Source organism: Engystomops pustulosus, chromosome 1, assembly GCF_040894005.1.
Source record: "Engystomops pustulosus chromosome 1, aEngPut4.maternal, whole genome shotgun sequence".
Taxonomy (NCBI): domain Eukaryota; kingdom Metazoa; phylum Chordata; class Amphibia; order Anura; family Leptodactylidae; genus Engystomops; species Engystomops pustulosus.
The window spans coordinates 176,694,988-176,712,451 of record NC_092411.1 but is presented as its reverse complement, the minus strand read 5'-3'; the positions used below and the strand labels follow the sequence as shown (position 1 = coordinate 176,712,451).

The 17,464-nt window shown below is 42.5% G+C and overlaps 1 protein-coding gene across 5 annotated transcripts in view; it reads left to right on the top strand.

Annotated features, from left to right (window-relative positions):
* Window positions 1-17,464, top strand: part of LOC140067760 (ceramide synthase 4-like) — a 99,877-nt gene that overhangs the window by 27,003 nt on the left and 55,410 nt on the right. For 4 of the 5 annotated variants that reach the window (XM_072113949.1, XM_072113947.1, XM_072113951.1 and 1 more), the window contains exon 2: window positions 13,552-13,725. In XM_072113949.1, coding sequence (XP_071970050.1) covers window positions 13,553-13,725 — 173 coding nt within the window. In that variant the 5' untranslated portion in view covers window position 13,552. Of the gene's footprint in view, window positions 1-13,550; window positions 13,726-17,464 lie in introns of all 5 variants that reach the window. The other variant, XM_072113948.1, reaches the window with a different exon arrangement.

Sequence of the window (17,464 nt, the reverse complement as noted above, 5' to 3'; positions counted from 1 at the left end):
CAACTCCTCCAACTCCTCTTCTTCTGCCCATACACGCTGAACAGTGAAGGACTCAACAATGGTCCCCTCTTGTGTCTCGCCAACATTCTCCTCCTCTTCCTCCTCATCCTCCTCCACCTCCACCTCCTCCGATATGCGCTGAGAAACAGACCTCAGGGTGCTTTGGCTATCAACAAGGGAATATTCTTCCCCCGTCTCTTGTGACGAGCGCAAAGCTTCCGACTTCATGCTGACCAGAGAGTTTTTCAACAGGCCAAGCAGCGGGATGGTGAGGCTGATGATGGCGGCATCGCCACTGACCATCTGTGTTGACTCCTCAAAGTTACTCAGCACCTGACAGATATCAGACATCCACGTCCACTCCTCATTGTAGACTTGAGGAAGCTGACTGACCTGACTACCAGTTCTGGTGGAAGTTGACATCTGGCAGTCTACAATCGCTCTGCGCTGCTGGTAAACTCTGGATAACATGGTCAGTGTTGAATTCCACCTCGTGGGCACGTCGCACAACAGTCGGTGAGCGGGCAGTTGGAGGCGGCGCTGCGCTGCCCTGAGAGTGGCAGCATCTGGGCTGGACTTCCTGAAATGCGCACAGATGCGGCGCACCTTCGTGAGCAAATCAGACAGATTGGGGTATGTCTTGAGGAAACGCTGCACTATCAGATTTAACACATGGGCCAGGCATGGCACATGTGTCAGTCTGCCGAGTTGCAGAGCCGCCACCAGGTTACGGCCGTTGTCACACACAACCATTCCCGGCTTGAGGTTCAGCGGTGCCAGCCACAGATCAGTCTGCGCCGTGATGCCCTGTAATAGCTCTTGGGCGGTGTGCCTTTTGTCGCCTAGGCTCAGCAGTTTGAGCACCGCCTGCTGTCGCTTAGCGACGGCACTGCTGCTGTGCCTAGAGCTACCGACTGATGGCGCCGTGCCCACGGATGGTAGTTCGGAGGAGGAGGTGGAGGAGGGGTGGGAGGAGGAGGAGGCATAGTAGGCCTGAAACACCTGGACCGAGGTAGGCCCAGCAATCCTCGGCGTCGGCAGTATATGAGCAGCCCCAGGGTCAGACTCGGTCCCAGCCTCCACCAAGTTAACCCAATGTGCCGTCAGTGATATATAGTGGCCCTGCCCGGCAGCACTCGTCCACGTGTCCGTGGTCAGGTGGACCTTGTCAGAAACGGCGTTGGTCAGGGCACGGATGATGTTGTCTGACACGTGCTGGTGCAGGGCTGGGACGGCACATCGGGAAAAGTAGTGGCGGCTGGGGACCGAATACCGAGGGGCGGCCGCCGCCATGAGGTTGCGAAAGGCCTCGGTCTCTACTAGCCTATAGGGCAGCATCTCCAGGCTAAGCAATCTGGAGATGTGCACATTAAGGGCTTGGGCGTGCGGGTGGGTTGCACTATATTTGCGTTTCCGCTCCAGCGTCTGGGGTATGGAGAGCTGAACGCTGGTGGATGCTGTGGAGGATCGTGGAGGCGACGATGGGGTTTTTGTGCCAGGGTCCTGGGCAGGGGGCTGACTAGCAGCTGACACAGGGGAAGGAGCAGTGGTGTGCACGGCCGGAGGTGAACGGGCTTGTTGCCACTGAGTGGGGTGCTTAGCATTCATATGCCTGCGCATACTGGTGGTAGTTAAGCTAGTAGTGGTGGAACCCCTGCTGAGCCTGGTTTGGCAAATGTTGCACACCACAGTCCGTCGGTCATCCGGTGTTTCCTTAAAGAACCTCCACACTTCTGAAGATCTAGCCCTCGCCGCAAGAGCCCTCACCACGGGAGCTTCACTAGTTGACAGTGGCGCTGATGCACCAGCTCTGGCCCTGCCTCTCCGTCTGGCCCCACCACTGCCTCTTCCAACCTGTTCAGGTCGAGGACTCTCCTCCGTCTCAGAAGCACTGTGTTCACCCGGCCTCTCAACCCAGCTTGGGTCTGTCACCTCATCATCCTCCGATCCCTCAGTCTGCTCCCCCCTCGGACTTCCTGCCCTGACAACAACTTCCCCACTGTCTGACAACCGTGTCTCCTCATCGTCGGACACCTCTTTACACACTTCCACTACGTCAAGAAGGTCATCATCACCCACAGACTGTGACTGGTGGAAAACCTGGGCATCGGAAAATTGCTCAGCAGCAACCGGACAAGTGGTTTGTGACTGTGGGAAGGGTCCAGAAAACAGTTCCTCAGAGTATGCCGGTTCAAATGCCAAATTTTCCTGGGAGGGGGCAGACTGGGGGGGAGGAGGCTGAGGTGCAGGAGCTGGAGGAGTGGCGATTTCGGTGACATGGGTGGACTGCGTGGAAGACTGACTGGTGGTGGACAAATTGCTCGAAGCATTGTCAGCAATCCACGACATCACCTGTTCGCACTGTTCTGGCCTCAACAGTGCTCTACCACGAGTCCCAGTAACTTCAGACATGAACCTAGGGAGTGTAGCTCTGCGGCGTTCCCCTGCTCCCTCATCAGCAGGTGGTGTCTCACCCCGCCCAGGACCACGGCCTCTGACCCCTGCAGTAGTTGGACGCCCACGTCCCCGCCCTCGTCCTCTACCCCTAGCCCTCGGGTTAAACATTTTTAAAATGAGAGTTATAACTTTATTTTTTGTTTTTTTTTGAGTTTTTAAAACCAAACAATGCTATCCTATTGCTATGGCTATTTTCTAGCCAAGTATCAAAGGAAGCACAGTACTATGCCAGATGAGATGACACTGAGTTATTGCCTAATAGAAATCCAACCCCTACTGAATTTTGCCACTTCGGCCTTTGCTATGGATATGTGCGCCACTAAGCGCAGAACACAGCGGTCGCAAGTCCCACTACAAATTGCTCAGAATTGGCAAGTACATTCACTGCAGAAACTACAGCCACCAGCAGATCAACCAGAAATCAAATATATAGAACGCTACTGTAGGCTTCAAGATCAAGAAGCTGTTTGTATTCTCCTATGGCTATTTTCTAGCCAAGTATCAAAGGAAGCACAGTACTATGCCGGATGAGATGACACTGAGTTATTGCCTAATAGAAATCCAACCCCTACTGAATTTTGCCACTTCGGCCTTTGCTATGGATATGTGCGCCACTAAGCGCAGAACACAGCGGTCGCAAGTCCCACTACAAATTGCTCAGAATTGGCAAGTACATGCACTGCAGAAACTACAGCCACCAGCAGATCAACCAGAAATCAAATATATAGAACGCTACTGTAGGCTTCAAGATCAAGAAGCTGTTTGTATTCTCCTATGGCTATTTTCTAGCCAAGTATCAAAGGAAGCACAGTACTATGCCGGATGAGATGACACTGAGTTATTGCCTAATAGAAATCCAACCCCTACTGAATTTTGCCACTTCAGCCTTTGCTATGGATATGTGCGCCACTAAGCGCAGAACACAGCGGTCGCAAGTCTCACTACAAATTGCTCAGAATTGGCAAGTACATGCACTGCAGAAACTACAGCCACCAGCAGATCAACCAGAAATCAAATATATAGAACGCTACTGTAGGCTTCAAGAAGCTGTTTGTATTCTCCTATGGCTATTTTCTAGCCAAGTATCAAAGGAAGCACAGTACTATGCCGGATGAGATGACACTGAGTTATTGCCTAATAGAAATCCAACCCCTACTGAATTTTGCCACTTCGGCCTTTGCTATGGATATGTGCGCCACTAAGCGCAGAACACAGCGGTCGCAAGTCCCACTACAAATTGCTCAGAATTGGCAAGTACATGCACTGCAGAAACTACAGCCACCAGCAGATCAACCAGAAATCAAATATATAGAACGCTACTGTAGGCTTCAAGATCAAGAAGCTGTTTGTATTCTCCTATGGCTATTTTCTAGCCAAGTATCAAAGGAAGCACAGTACTATGCCGGATGAGATGACACTGAGTTATTGCCTAATAGAAATCCAACCCCTACTGAATTTTGCCACTTCAGCCTTTGCTATGGATATGTGCGCCACTAAGCGCAGAACACAGCGGTCGCAAGTCTCACTACAAATTGCTCAGAATTGGCAAGTACATGCACTGCAGAAACTACAGCCACCAGCAGATCAACCAGAAATCAAATATATAGAACGCTACTGTAGGCTTCAAGAAGCTGTTTGTATTCTCCTATGGCTATTTTCTAGCCAAGTATCAAAGGAAGCACAGTACTATGCCAGATGAGATGACACTGAGTTATTGCCTAATAGAAATCCAACCCCTACTGAATTTTGCCACTTCAGCCTTTGCTATGGATATGTGCGCCACTAAGCGCAGAACACAGCGGTCGCAAGTCTCACTACAAATTGCTCAGAATTGGCAAGTACATGCACTGCAGAAACTACAGCCACCAGCAGATCAACCAGAAATCAAATATATAGAACGCTACTGTAGGCTTCAAGAAGCTGTTTGTATTCTCCTATGGCTATTTTCTAGCCAAGTATCAAAGGAAGCACAGTACTATGCCAGATGAGATGACACTGAGTTATTGCCTAATAGAAATCCAACCCCTACTGAATTTTGCCACTTCAGCCTTTGCTATGGATATGTGCGCCACTAAGCGCAGAACACAGCGGTCGCAAGTCTCACTACAAATTGCTCAGAATTGGCAAGTACATGCACTGCAGAAACTACAGCCACCAGCAGATCAACCAGAAATCAAATATATAGAACGCTACTGTAGGCTTCAAGAAGCTGTTTGTATTCTCCTATGGCTATTTTCTAGCCAAGTATCAAAGGAAGCACAGTACTATGCCAGATGAGATGACACTGAGTTATTGCCTAATAGAAATCCAACCCCTACTGAATTTTCCCACTTCGGTCTTTGCTATGGATATGTGTGCCACTAAGAGCTAAACACAACGGTAGCAAGTCCCCCTGCTAATTCCTCACAAAATGGTAAAATATGCAAATTAAAATAAAAAAAGTAGAACGTTATTGTAGCCCTAAGAAGGGCTGTTGGGTTCTTTGAGAATCACTCCTGCCTAACAGTAAGCTAATAGAACACCCTAACGCTTTCCCTGAGCAGCAGCAGCTCTCTCCCTAGCGGCATCCAGAGACAGAATGATCCGAGCAGCGCGGCCAGCGGCTAGTCTATCCCAGGGTCACCTGATCTGGCCAGCCAACCACTGCTATCGACGTGTAAGGGTACCACGTCATGCTGGGTGGAGTGCAGAGTCTCCTGGCTTGTGATTGGCTCTGTTTCTGGCCGCCAAAAAGCAAAACGGCGGGAGCTGCCATTTTCTCGAGCGGGCGAAGTATTCGTCCGAGTAACGAGCAGTTTCGAGTACCCTAATGCTCGACCGAGCATCAAGCTCGGACGAGCATGTTCGCTCATCTCTAGTCTCTAGCTTTCTGATGTCTAGGCATTGGAAGTGTGGAGGTGTTGCAGACAGTGGTGGTGACTTCTTTTTTCTAATGCTGTGTTATAAATGTATTATAATGGTTACCTGTTTAAAAAAAAAACATTTCTGACTAAAAAACCTATGGAGTGGCTGACTGATAGTGATGTTCACACAGCAAAAGATGCCGATTTATCATATGTAGCCCCCAACCGAAGAAAACTCGACCTACAGGCATCTCTACGTTACAAACGGACCTCTGGATGCAGGTTATTTATTGTAATTTATCCCCAGGCTGTAATGGTCAACTTTAAGTGTTGTCAAAGGTGTCTGCATTGAAGTTTTATTGTTATCAGTGCTGCGGAGTCAGAGTCATGTTAAAATGGACTGACTCCACAAATATAATAAATTATAAAAAAAAAATTTTAAATGTTTGTTCTGTTCCTGATCTAATCATCTAGTAAGAGGTGAACAACATTAAGGGGGCAATAACAGTTACAACTGCATCACAATCAGTTTTAAGGTGGTTTTAGGTGCAGTTTTGTTAATTTAAAAAAGGGGTCCCCAAACTTTTTATATAAGGGGCCGTTCACTGTCCCTCTCAGACCGCTGGAGGGCCGGATAAATAGCGGTACATGTGACCGCATCCGTAATATACTGGGCCCCCCCTCAATTAATTATTTAATAGACTGCACCCTCTATTTTATATATTGGCCCAATGAATTAATTAATTGGGTCAATTAATTATTAAATATACTGGGACCCCTCTCCATTAATTATTTCCTATGCTCCCCCCACCATTAATTACCAGACTGTTCCCCACCATTAATTATTTTCTATGCTGCCCCCCTACCATTAGTTATTTTATATGTCCCCGCTACCATTAGTTATTTTATATGTCCCCCCACCATTAATTATTTCATATGCTGCCCCCCACCATTAATTATCCACCTGCAATAATAGTCCTCGAGCGGCCGGAAACAGCCGCATAGAGCACTATACAGAGACGGGCAGGAGCTTCCTGTCCGGATGGACAGAGGCCCCTGTCCGACTGCCATACGTCGTGGCCGGATGCGACGGGGGCCGCATAGAAACTTAGTTTGGGGACCCCTGATTTAAAAGGTAAAAGATATGAACTGAACGAGTGAATTTGATTTTGAAAGGGAAACCTGTTCTACAAATGTCTTTCACCTGTTAAATTAACAAAACTACACCTAAAATCACCTCAAAACTGATTGCGATGCAGTTTGAGGGTGCTGCCACAGGAGGCATTCTTGGACGTTTTTAAATGGACTGAAAACGCATGCATTGTATTTTTGGCTGGTTTTAATCCGCTCCACAGCTGCCTACACTTCTGGAAATGAAGATAAACAGGTTCAAACCAGCGAAATGCATGGTAAACATGCAAAACCCATGCTTTCTTAAACGGACTGAAAACGCAACTTTTTGTGACTGCACCCTTATTGGACCAAGAGCCTCCTTGTGATACTGCTCAACTTTAACAGGCTGCTACTCTAATGGTGTTTAGGAAATGTAGGACTAAGACCACAATCTCCTATGAAAACTCGCCCCTGAGACCTACCCTGGGGAACCCAGACTTCCCCCTTGGGGTCTCGTCCCCGGTCTTCAAAAAGTGGATAGCAGCCAGGCATTTTCGAGCCTGCCACTTTCTGGTGGAGGGAAATCTTAAGGAGTTAAAAAAAACTTTAAGTGACCGTGGAGCAAGATTTAGTGGCAATTTGCCCTACATATTAAATACTGAAGGTCTCCAACTCCAAGAAGTACTCCTCCACTGGCACAAAAGTCAGCACCAGTATGCTCAAAACTGTATCAATAAGACTTAAAAGTTTTGTGATTAATTTCTGTGCAGCGAACGTGCAACTGGAACTTTTGTGTCCTATTTTGGGTCTGCGATGCAACGGGAGAAGGAAGACTAAAGCATTGCAATATTAGCATTGTAGTTTCACCATTTGCCACATGTTGGAATTACTAATTAAAATGTGGGACATTTTGGAGTTTACCACCATTCAATCAACTTTTAGAAAGTGGATGAAGTAACGCAGAGTTGTTGTCTGTATATCAAATTTATCACATGTAATATTTTAAAATGTTCCAAAATTTACCACAATCTCACTCCAGTATCTGAAGCATTGTGCCAAATTTAATATTACTGTATATATTTAAAGATGTATATCTGGTACATAAAAAAAACTATTTGGTTAGCACATAAGGTAAATAGAAATAAAACTAAAATGAAGGTAATTATGAGCCAGATTCTGATTCTGAAAAATCATTTCTGTAAATGAAAAATAAAGTAAGCAAAAAAGAGACTAATAAGCACTTTGTACCAATTATTCTCCAAGTACATAAATAATAAGAAACTTAAAACTGAAAGAGTTGGCCTTGTGTGTAATGGTAGGGTGATATTAGGAAAGAGAAAACCTTCTCTACTATATGTCCCCAGAAGAATCCCGTGGCAGGTGACATGGTTACAAATAATGTATATTCTATATTAAATACCACCTGTTTAACCCAGGAAGTCTTAAAACCGCAAAAGTAGACAAATTAGTACCATAATAGACAGACCATTTTTATAATCATTGAGAATTCATCTAGGACAGGGTTCCAAAAGATTAGCTTATAGCAAATCTAGTGCCAATATTCAAGAAGGTTTTCAAACTAGATATATTTTAGACTTGTGAGTTTAAATTGCATTGTGGTAAAATTATTTGAGTGGTTTAAGCCGTTAAAAGCCGGTAAAAAAACATTTTAAAGGATCTAGCACCTTATTATAGGCCCCAAAAGCCATAACAATGACGTAAGATATCCCAATGCCTCATTGTGACATCACTATGCCCCTTTATGACATCACAATGATCTAATAAGAAATCACAGTACCCTTTTAACAAATCACTATACTCTATTGTGACATCAAAACATGCCTTTATTATCATCAGAATGTCCATCATGACTTCACTGTGTCCCTTTGTAACATCCCAATGGCAGCATAATCTCTCATTATGACATCTCTATTTTGCTTTAGGAAAATCTCCTGAAATTTTGACAATTACATTACAGTGACCTCTCCCCTCTTCATAGAGAATCACAGCTTATGGCCGTATGAGCGGTATAGTGCCGTGTGACCATTGCTGTCTATGGGGGACGTATGTACAGCTTCCCCCATACAGCTGTGTAAATGCAGCCTTACATTGAACCGCTTATTAGTTGGTGCAGAAAATTCAACATTTTTCTCAGGAGGATTAGTGCAGCTTAGGTTACACCACTTATAGCCAAGACCACAAGTACACCCCTGTTTTGATGCAGCAGTCACTAAAGTCTGAGACCTTTTGATAAATGAGGTGCAAGGTTTTTTTCTTTTTTGCATAAACAGATTGATAAATCCACCCTGTAGTAACATATTTTTTATCAATTTTCAGCAAGGGAGTAGCATAAATACGAATATTGCGTACCACCTAGCATAGAAGTTCCACTGACAACAGCAATGGTATAAAAACAACTTTGGAACAATGCTCAAACATCAGGCAAGAAACAAGATGCAGTCAATTTGCCAATTCCTTTTTTCCCAGAGCTGACAGCTTAGAGGAACAGACAAATCCCAAATGTGGTTTTAATGCAGTTACTGTTACAGCATTTTCCACAGTAATAGATGAATGGACAAAAATGTTCGTGGCTGGGCTATATAGCTACAAATAAAAACCTCTGTATAGAAAAAAATCTAAATTTTACTAAACAAGTGAAAAATATTATGTAATGGGATTGCATGCAATACATTAATGTATAGTGATCATCAGAATTCTCACTTGTCCTGTCACTGTTAGGCTACCGTAGTACAGCGGGCATACATTGGCGCTGGGGAGAGGAGGAGGGGATGAGCGCTGCTCACCCCCGCCCCTCTCCATAGGAATATACAAGCACACGGCGCTGAATTGCGTAGAAAGATAGGACATGTCCATGGGCCGTGAGCCCATGGAAGTGTATGGGGGACGTATAAACGTAGGCCGTATATATGTCCCCCATACGTTTGTGTGAATGTAGCCTTAGGTAGGACTTAGGGCTCGTTTCCACAGTCCTCACATGCTAAAGAATTTCTCTTATGGGTTTTGTGTGTAAAAGAATTTTCATTCTTTAGGGAAATGTATTTATGCCCTCTTGCCCATTGCTGCTTCAAATTATCCTAGTGATATTTATTGCACATTTTCTTGAGAAGTATGGATGCCGTGAGGCTGTGGCTTGATCTCTGACGTTAATTATTTTGTGATTGAAAAGGAAAGGTAATTGCTGTAATTGATTGTTAATTAGTCCTCTGGAGAGAGGAACCTAAAGAAATAACAACATTTATCACCTGGTGCACTTAATTACTTAATTATTTTCCAATGATATGGATGTGCTAATTAAATTAATTGAACTGTATACTGGTGTATTGTAGTCAAAGATTTAGTTTATTGTAGTTTAGATAAAGAGATACAATTTAATTTGTGCCAGTCCCGCAACACTCTCCAAAACACCCAAGACTGTGCAACAGTCTCCTCTTTCATCCCTATTTATATTATATAACATGCAATAATAGGTGTCATGAACCCAACTCACCGGAGTTGACACACGGGGATACCTACTCTATGGAGTCTCAGAATTTAGCCCATAAGCTCCGCCCACTTCCACAAAATTGTATCCTTACGCTAAATTTACTCCAGGGAATCTCAGCACCCAGCCAATCCACTGCCACCACCCACAAGTTACTTACGCAAAGAAGGCCTTAGGCACCTCAACCACACAGACAATGCACCCTGATGATTTACACACCACATGCACTCACTTCTTATGCCATATTAACAGGATAAATTCCTAAAGAACATGCAATCGCTTACTACATGGACTATGCTAAAAATGACCTCTGATAATGTAATTCCCTTCAGTGACCCAGATTCTTTAAGGCTACAAGCAGAGACTTATAAAAAGAACAATTTAATTTACATAAAAAATGCAGTACACTCAAAGAATAAAATTGTCAGATAAAATGAAAAAGATTAAAACAATACACATACGATACTAACAAACAGTTAGGGAAAAGGAAACAAAAAACTCTTGCTAGTGAAATAGGAAGAAATTCTTTGGCCTGAGGACTGGGCATAGACAGCGATCCAGTTTTTCTAGTGTGATAGAGTCCCCCAAACTGAACCAAACCATGTGGCTGCTTCACAAATTTAAACCCAGGGGATTTTTGACCCCCATCCCTGGCTGTGAGGTACAGTGAGGCACTTTTTGGGTCTGGGGTTTTATCAAAACCCCATAACTTTTGTTTGGAAGATGGCACAATTGTGCCATTGCTTCCAATCAACTGGAAATGTTATTCCCATTAACTACATACCACATTTGGGGTGTCTTAGCCTAATAGCAGAGGTGTTGGCTATTGCTATTGGCTGACTTCCCTTGCAGCTTGACTTTTGAAACTCGGTACAAGCGTGTGTCTAGACCCCATAACTGTCCTGTATAACTGAGGACCCAGAATTATGAATTGTGCCCGAGTTATGGACAGCTATGATATTCCCATTGTCTAAGTTTTGGAGGGAAAACCAAAGTGTGCTGGTTCTTTCACCCCCCCTTGCCTTTCCTGAACAACTCTGGCCTAAGATGACAATTCTACCACTTAGGAAAGCCTAATGACTCGTAACTGGACAGAATGAAACACCACAAATGAAAGGAAAAAAAAAACAAAAACTGGAGTGTGGTAATATCACAAGAGGTGATAAAAAAGTACTTTAAAATGCTACAGTTGCAAAGTACAACATGTCCCGCAAAAAAAAAAACAAGCCATTAACCTGCTCCGTAGCCGAAAAAGTAAAAATGTTATGCCACTTGGAAGACAGCGATGCAAAAATGATAGATTTTCCCCCACATTAGGGTTTTATTTGCAAATTTAGTAAAACGTATGAAAAATTATCCAAGTATCCCCGTAATCGTGTTAAAGATAACATGATTATTAGGCTATACAGTGAACACCAAAAAAAAAATTGAATTGATGCTTTTCTACTCCTGCCCTCAAAAAAAAGTTCCTAAGTTTTCAACAGCAGGGGACACCAACCCCAAAATGGTAACACTGGAAAAGGATCTTATCCCGCAAAAAAAAAAAAAAATGACATCACATGGCCCCAGTAACGAAAAAGCTAAAATTTTATAGCCTGCAAAAGGGGCCAATGAGGAAACTAAATTCCTGACAGCTGTAGGTCCCTTCTTCCCTTCTACACCTCCATAAAACAAGTAACATGTGGAGGGTCTCTGTACTCAGTAGAAATTGTATAACAAATTTTAAGATGGGTTTTCTTTTGGAAATGTGTAAATTTTAGGGCTAAATGAACGCATAGCCGACAAAATTTGGCCATTCTAAATTTCACCTCCAGTTTGATTTAATTACTATGAAGTTCTCAAGGGGTTAACAATTTTCCTAAAAGCTGTTTCTGATAGTTTGAGGGGTGCAGATTTGAAAATGGGTTGATTATATATGGGGTTTTTAATGCTAAATATTTAATATTTCATTCAAAACAGTAATTATCCCCAAAATAGTAAATTCTGAAAATACATAAATGCGATATTCGATTTGTAAGCCGCGAGACATCAAAATAAATTATGCAGACATTTCAAAAATTATGAAAATGTAAAGTAGACATATGTGAAATGTTATTCAGCAACTTATTTGGGTGGTAAATCTATCTGCCTGAAAACGCGATGATTTCGAATTTCGAAAATAGTAAATTTTTCAAAAAATTCATCTTTTTTTGTAAATAAACGCAAAACTTAAACGCATAGCGACGCATGTTAGAATACAAAAAATGGGGCTGAGTCATAAAGAGTAATCGTCATTTCAATTTTAGGCCCTTTTGCGATTGGATTAGTTACCCGAATCTTGCTCCTTCCTCTTGTATTCTGCAGAATTCCCCTAGATGTCAGTGATCTCTCATATAGCTGTTCCGTCCTCATTGCAGAATACGGAGCTAGAGACACACCCCCTTTTCTTTCCCTCATCTGTTCACCTCATGGCTCAGTGCTCCAGCAGTTATGTGTTGACAGGAACACTAGCTAATGTAGTTACCAAACACCTAAACCAGTGATGGCGAATGTTTTGGGGACAGAGTGCCCAAGCTACAACCAAAACCCACTTGTATCCCGCAAAGTGCCAACATGACAATTAAAGAAGTAACTTATTGATTCCTGCTGTATCACAGATTTTAAACGTATCAGTGTCCTGAGTTCACCAATACAATAGATAGATGGAGAAATTTGGATTGTAGCTCACCCCCCCCCCCCCAGGGACCCCTGAAGAGGAAGAATCAGGGGACCCAGAGCAGGAACTCAAATGACAATCCATCTCTATCCACACCTTCTCCTCCTGTAGTCCTGGCAGCCAAGGATGTCGCTTTAAAATAGCGCTGAGCATGGCAAATCCTGGGCTGTATTGGACAAACTGAGAAAGCCTTGAGTCATATCTGGCAAACTTTGTGTTGGGGTGAGGGCTTGGGTGCCCACAGAAAGGACTCTGATTGCCACCTCTGGCACCTGTGCCATAGGTTCGCCACTACTGACCTAAACTCTCATCTCTCCCTCAGCTTTCCCTACACTTGTGTATAAACAAATAATCCACACAGACAGAAACTGCAGTCCCCCCTCCCCCCATCACACTTCAAAGCAGGAAGTGGCAGGAGAGACTCTCCAAGTCTGCAAGCTGTCCCCTAATGTGCTGTGCTGAAGTTTTACTTAGATAGATAGATAGATAGATAGATATGACTAGATAGATAGATAGAATATGCATGGATAGATATGAGATAGATAAATAGATAGTTAGGATATAGATAGATAGCTCTGGTCTCATTGGTCAGTAAGAGGGTGCTTTTCATGAGGTCATAAGAGGCAGGTCCCGCCCTCCATCTTGCTGATTGTAGTTATTTTGAGAGCTGGAAACACTGGTTGCTATGGGCCAAAAAAGGTACTTAATGAGGACCGAGTGGCAAAATACTTTGGGGAATGATTCCCAGGGACACCTAGAGCAGAATTATGTATTTTAGTTTTTTTTGCTCAGAATGGTGGTTACACTTTAAGCTATAAACTGGCTACCTCCTTAAGGGGTTAAAAATACTGACACAAACCATTGATGAACATTCTGAAATATAAAAGCTGCCTTGAAGATTTCTTAATTAAGTTTAATCCAGTGTTTTTTTTTGTCCATAGTATGGATACCCTGCTCAACCAATGGCTTTGGCGACATGAATATTGGCTTCCCCCTGGAATAACTTGGGAAGATATGAAGGAGACTGAAGATTTCCAGTATCCCCGTCCAAGAGATCTTCTCTTTGGTGTTCCATGTGCCTTTCTTCTCACTGCTCTGAGATTTGTTTTTGAAAGGTAGGTATTTCTAAGGGTATGATAGTAGAGGTTACTATACTTCTATTTATTTCCATTAATTCTAGATTCAGACCATCAGTGCTTACTGAAAGACACCCTATTTAAAAATACATGACAATGAACGAAAGTGTCATAAGTGTCCTTATGGGTTAGACAAATAATTGAAAGGTGCTATTCCCTCTCCTACTTTTACTTCATTCCTGGTTTGGGTATCAAAAACTGCATCTAAAAAACTGAACATGTGGTTGCACCCTTATTGAGGTCCAGGACACCTGCAGCAATTTAGCCATTGCAAAAAAATGTGCATCCCAGAAACCTGTGGGTTTTCAATTCCTATCATGTCAAGTTATGCAGTCAATTTTTTTGTGTGTAGATTTAAACTTTTACAATAAAAATACTGAAATTTACATGAATAATTGTAATCCCAAATGCTGCAGAAATAACTTTTCAAATACTAGAACAGTCCCAGACCTCGATGAAAACAATAAAGGTGTTTTCCATTTATACTGGTAAATCCCTGTCAAGAATGGGGTGCTGATGGGAAAAAAGGTTCTTACCTATTTCAAGCTCCCTGTTTTTGCAGCATGGTGCTCTGGGGTGTTGTCAGGCTGAAAGCGTCTTTGGTCATGTGACTGCTGTGGCAAAATATGAGTGAGGTAAGTAACATGTGGGATGTTCAAAAGTGACATTTCTGCTGCAGCCACTGGAGCTCTGTGTCACAGGAACAGCCCCTCATTCATGCTATCCAGAGTTTTTACAGTTTTACTAGAAACTAAGATAAAGGATTTTTGTTAGCAAAACAATAAAATTAAAAGCTATTGGAAGTAGATAGTATTGGAGCTGTTAATAAAATTAAATCAATATGTTGTAAGCTGTAAAAACTGAAAATATGCTCAGATCTTGAAAGCCAAATCTGGCTGCTTCCTGAAGGGTTAATTATTGACATCATTGCCCATAGCTTTTGATGAAGGGCACATTCACAATTACTTCTCTTTGCACACTTGCAGTAGCTGCAGGTTATTTTTAGAAAATGGTTTAAAATGTATACTTCTGAATATTTTTTGTTAGGATTGTGCTCTTGCTGAGTTATTGTCTACATGTTACAGTGAAACTTTCGTACACATGACAAAAAGAGGAATAAGTATTCCTGCAATGAAACAAACATTAAACAAACAATATTCAGCATTGTCACATTTCATAAAGGCTTGTTACTTTCGGTTTTATTGCCCCTTTTTACAATAATCCTGCAAATATTCTACTGCCAAAACTTTTGGCTTTTGTTTATGTCAGAGACATAATGGCATTTATCAACATAACCAAAGTTTATCAACATAAAACATTTATTTTGCAAAAAATGTGATATAAAAATGTGATTAGAGAACAGCAATGATAGAAAGATTCGAATTACATTTTCAGAAGGTTACAGTAGTCACCAATCATTAGGAAGTGCACAGGCCACAGGGCATTACTAGTCTCATATCTCTAGTGGGATTTTGGTCTTCTGTGACTTTGTCACCAAGGATTTTTTTCAGAGGTTTTCTATTGATTTCTATTAATGACTCTGGCCATTTCATTGTTTCAAAGTCTTAGCCCTTTTGCTGCGTTATAGAGGCATTGTCCTGCATGAACATTGCACCAGCTTGCACCAGCTGCGGGTGCCAGAAACATGACTAGTAATAGTAATACACTGGTCGGCAAGTCACAGCCACCTGTGCAGTACTATTACGTTGCGTGTTGGGAAGGGGTTAAATGTGGTTTGTCAGACAATTAAGGAAATAAGCACCTACTGCTAGATTAACATCAAAAACTTGCAGATATCTGAAAATGTTTTCTAAATTTGTTCACTGTTCTTTTGTAATTATCTAATTTACATTTTTATTCTGTGTCTTAGAATATATACTCTTGAAATACAGTTTTTTTACTCATGTAAAAAAAACTTATGTATTATATTCATCTCATGACTGTCTCATATTTATTTTTCTATGTGTCAGATACTAGTAGAATGTTCAGAAGCTAAATAAAATTGTAGATAAACCCTCTACTCTGATAATCTAAGTGCATTGTCAGCACACAGCTTCTAATAGCACAGAGGAATCATGAAGTGTCTGCTCAGCTAGTGCCTGCTCACAATTTAAAGAAAACCTGTCATCAGAAATTGTCTTCATAAATCACTACCAGTATATTGTCAAGCAGCAACTTTGAAGTGAGATGTAAATTGCTCTTTTTAAGTCAAGGAGGTGGAGAGTTTAACACTGAAGTCAACCGTTCCCTTCTTAAAACTCCCCCTTATGGTCCTGCATCCAGGGGCATCACTTATCAAATCTCCTCTCTGACTCTTCTCCCTGACTCTATATAACCAACTAACATCTCACTTCAAACTAGATTTTCTGGATGATGCTACCAAGCTGGACCATGAAAGAAACATGCTCTAGATGCTGTTCAGCTGTTCGACAACATACTGCAATTGGTTTATTAGGTCAATTTCTGATGACAGGTGCCCTTTTACTCTTGCTGCAACGTTACAAAAATCTGTTTGTAAACTTATATGCAACTCACCTGATGTAAGTCCATCACACTGAGTCCAATGAAGCCCTGCATATTCAATGGTTACTACATTTAACTGCCTCTGTTCTTGAGGGATGAAGGACTTTAGATGACATCACCGTAGTCACATGACATTCTGAAAAGGGGCGTGGCCTAGCAGGATACACTACCTCTGATGTCAGGTAACAGGTTTCCTTTAAATCCAAAAGAGATCACATGGGTTTTCGAATGCACTAAAACAGTGATGTGCCGGTACAACACTCCAACAATATTGAAGCATAAGGGTGTAACCAACTTATATACATGTTGGCGATGCAGGAGCGATCGAGGTAGTTTGTGGCTAAACATTTAAACCTTCTGTTTAGAAATTAGGAAGATAATGACCCAGATCTTGGAAAAAAGAGATTTTTAGGCAAATTACTACTATTGTTGCCTAATAAAACCTGTCCCCAAAATAAAAAGAATCTTCCAGCACTCCTGATACAAGCTGCAAAATTGGTTATTCCCTCAAATGGTTACAAAAAGATCCCCCATCATTAGCTGATTGGATGGAAAAGTTGACACTTTACCTAGAATGGAAGAACTAGTCTATTGGGAGCCACATCTATCCCCCCAAACTGTGAACCTACCTTATTTACTGTTGGGACCTGGAATGCATGATGACATGGAGATAAGTCACTGTCATAAGGGGCAGCTGAGGGGGCGGCACAATATAAGGGGGCTAGGGCAACACAATATTAGGGAGAGCTGGCAGGTGCAATATGAGAGGGAATTGGGGGGAGAACAGTATAAGTGTGGCACAATATTGGGGGCGATTGCGGTCCAGAATATGAGGGGGCCACATTGTTGGGTGAAGATAGGGGGGCTAGAATATGAGGGGGCCACAATGTGATTGGGGGCTGTGGGCAGGAGCTCATTGAAATTAAAAGGTCAGTGTTTCATTAGTTAAAGAAATGAATAGCACAGAGATGCAAACAACCTTTTTGTGCATGCAGCCTTAGAATGTGGCTAAATGTGACCGCATTGCGCGCCACAATTGACAAGTTTTGGTTGAAACCAAGAAATGTTGTAAAGTTAGATAAAGGTACCATGGGTTCTAATATGCACTCTGCAAGTATTATAGAATATCAGAGCTTTGGTATCTTACTGTGCCCAAAGGCTTCTAAAGAAACATTTTTAATCAACCACGTAGACA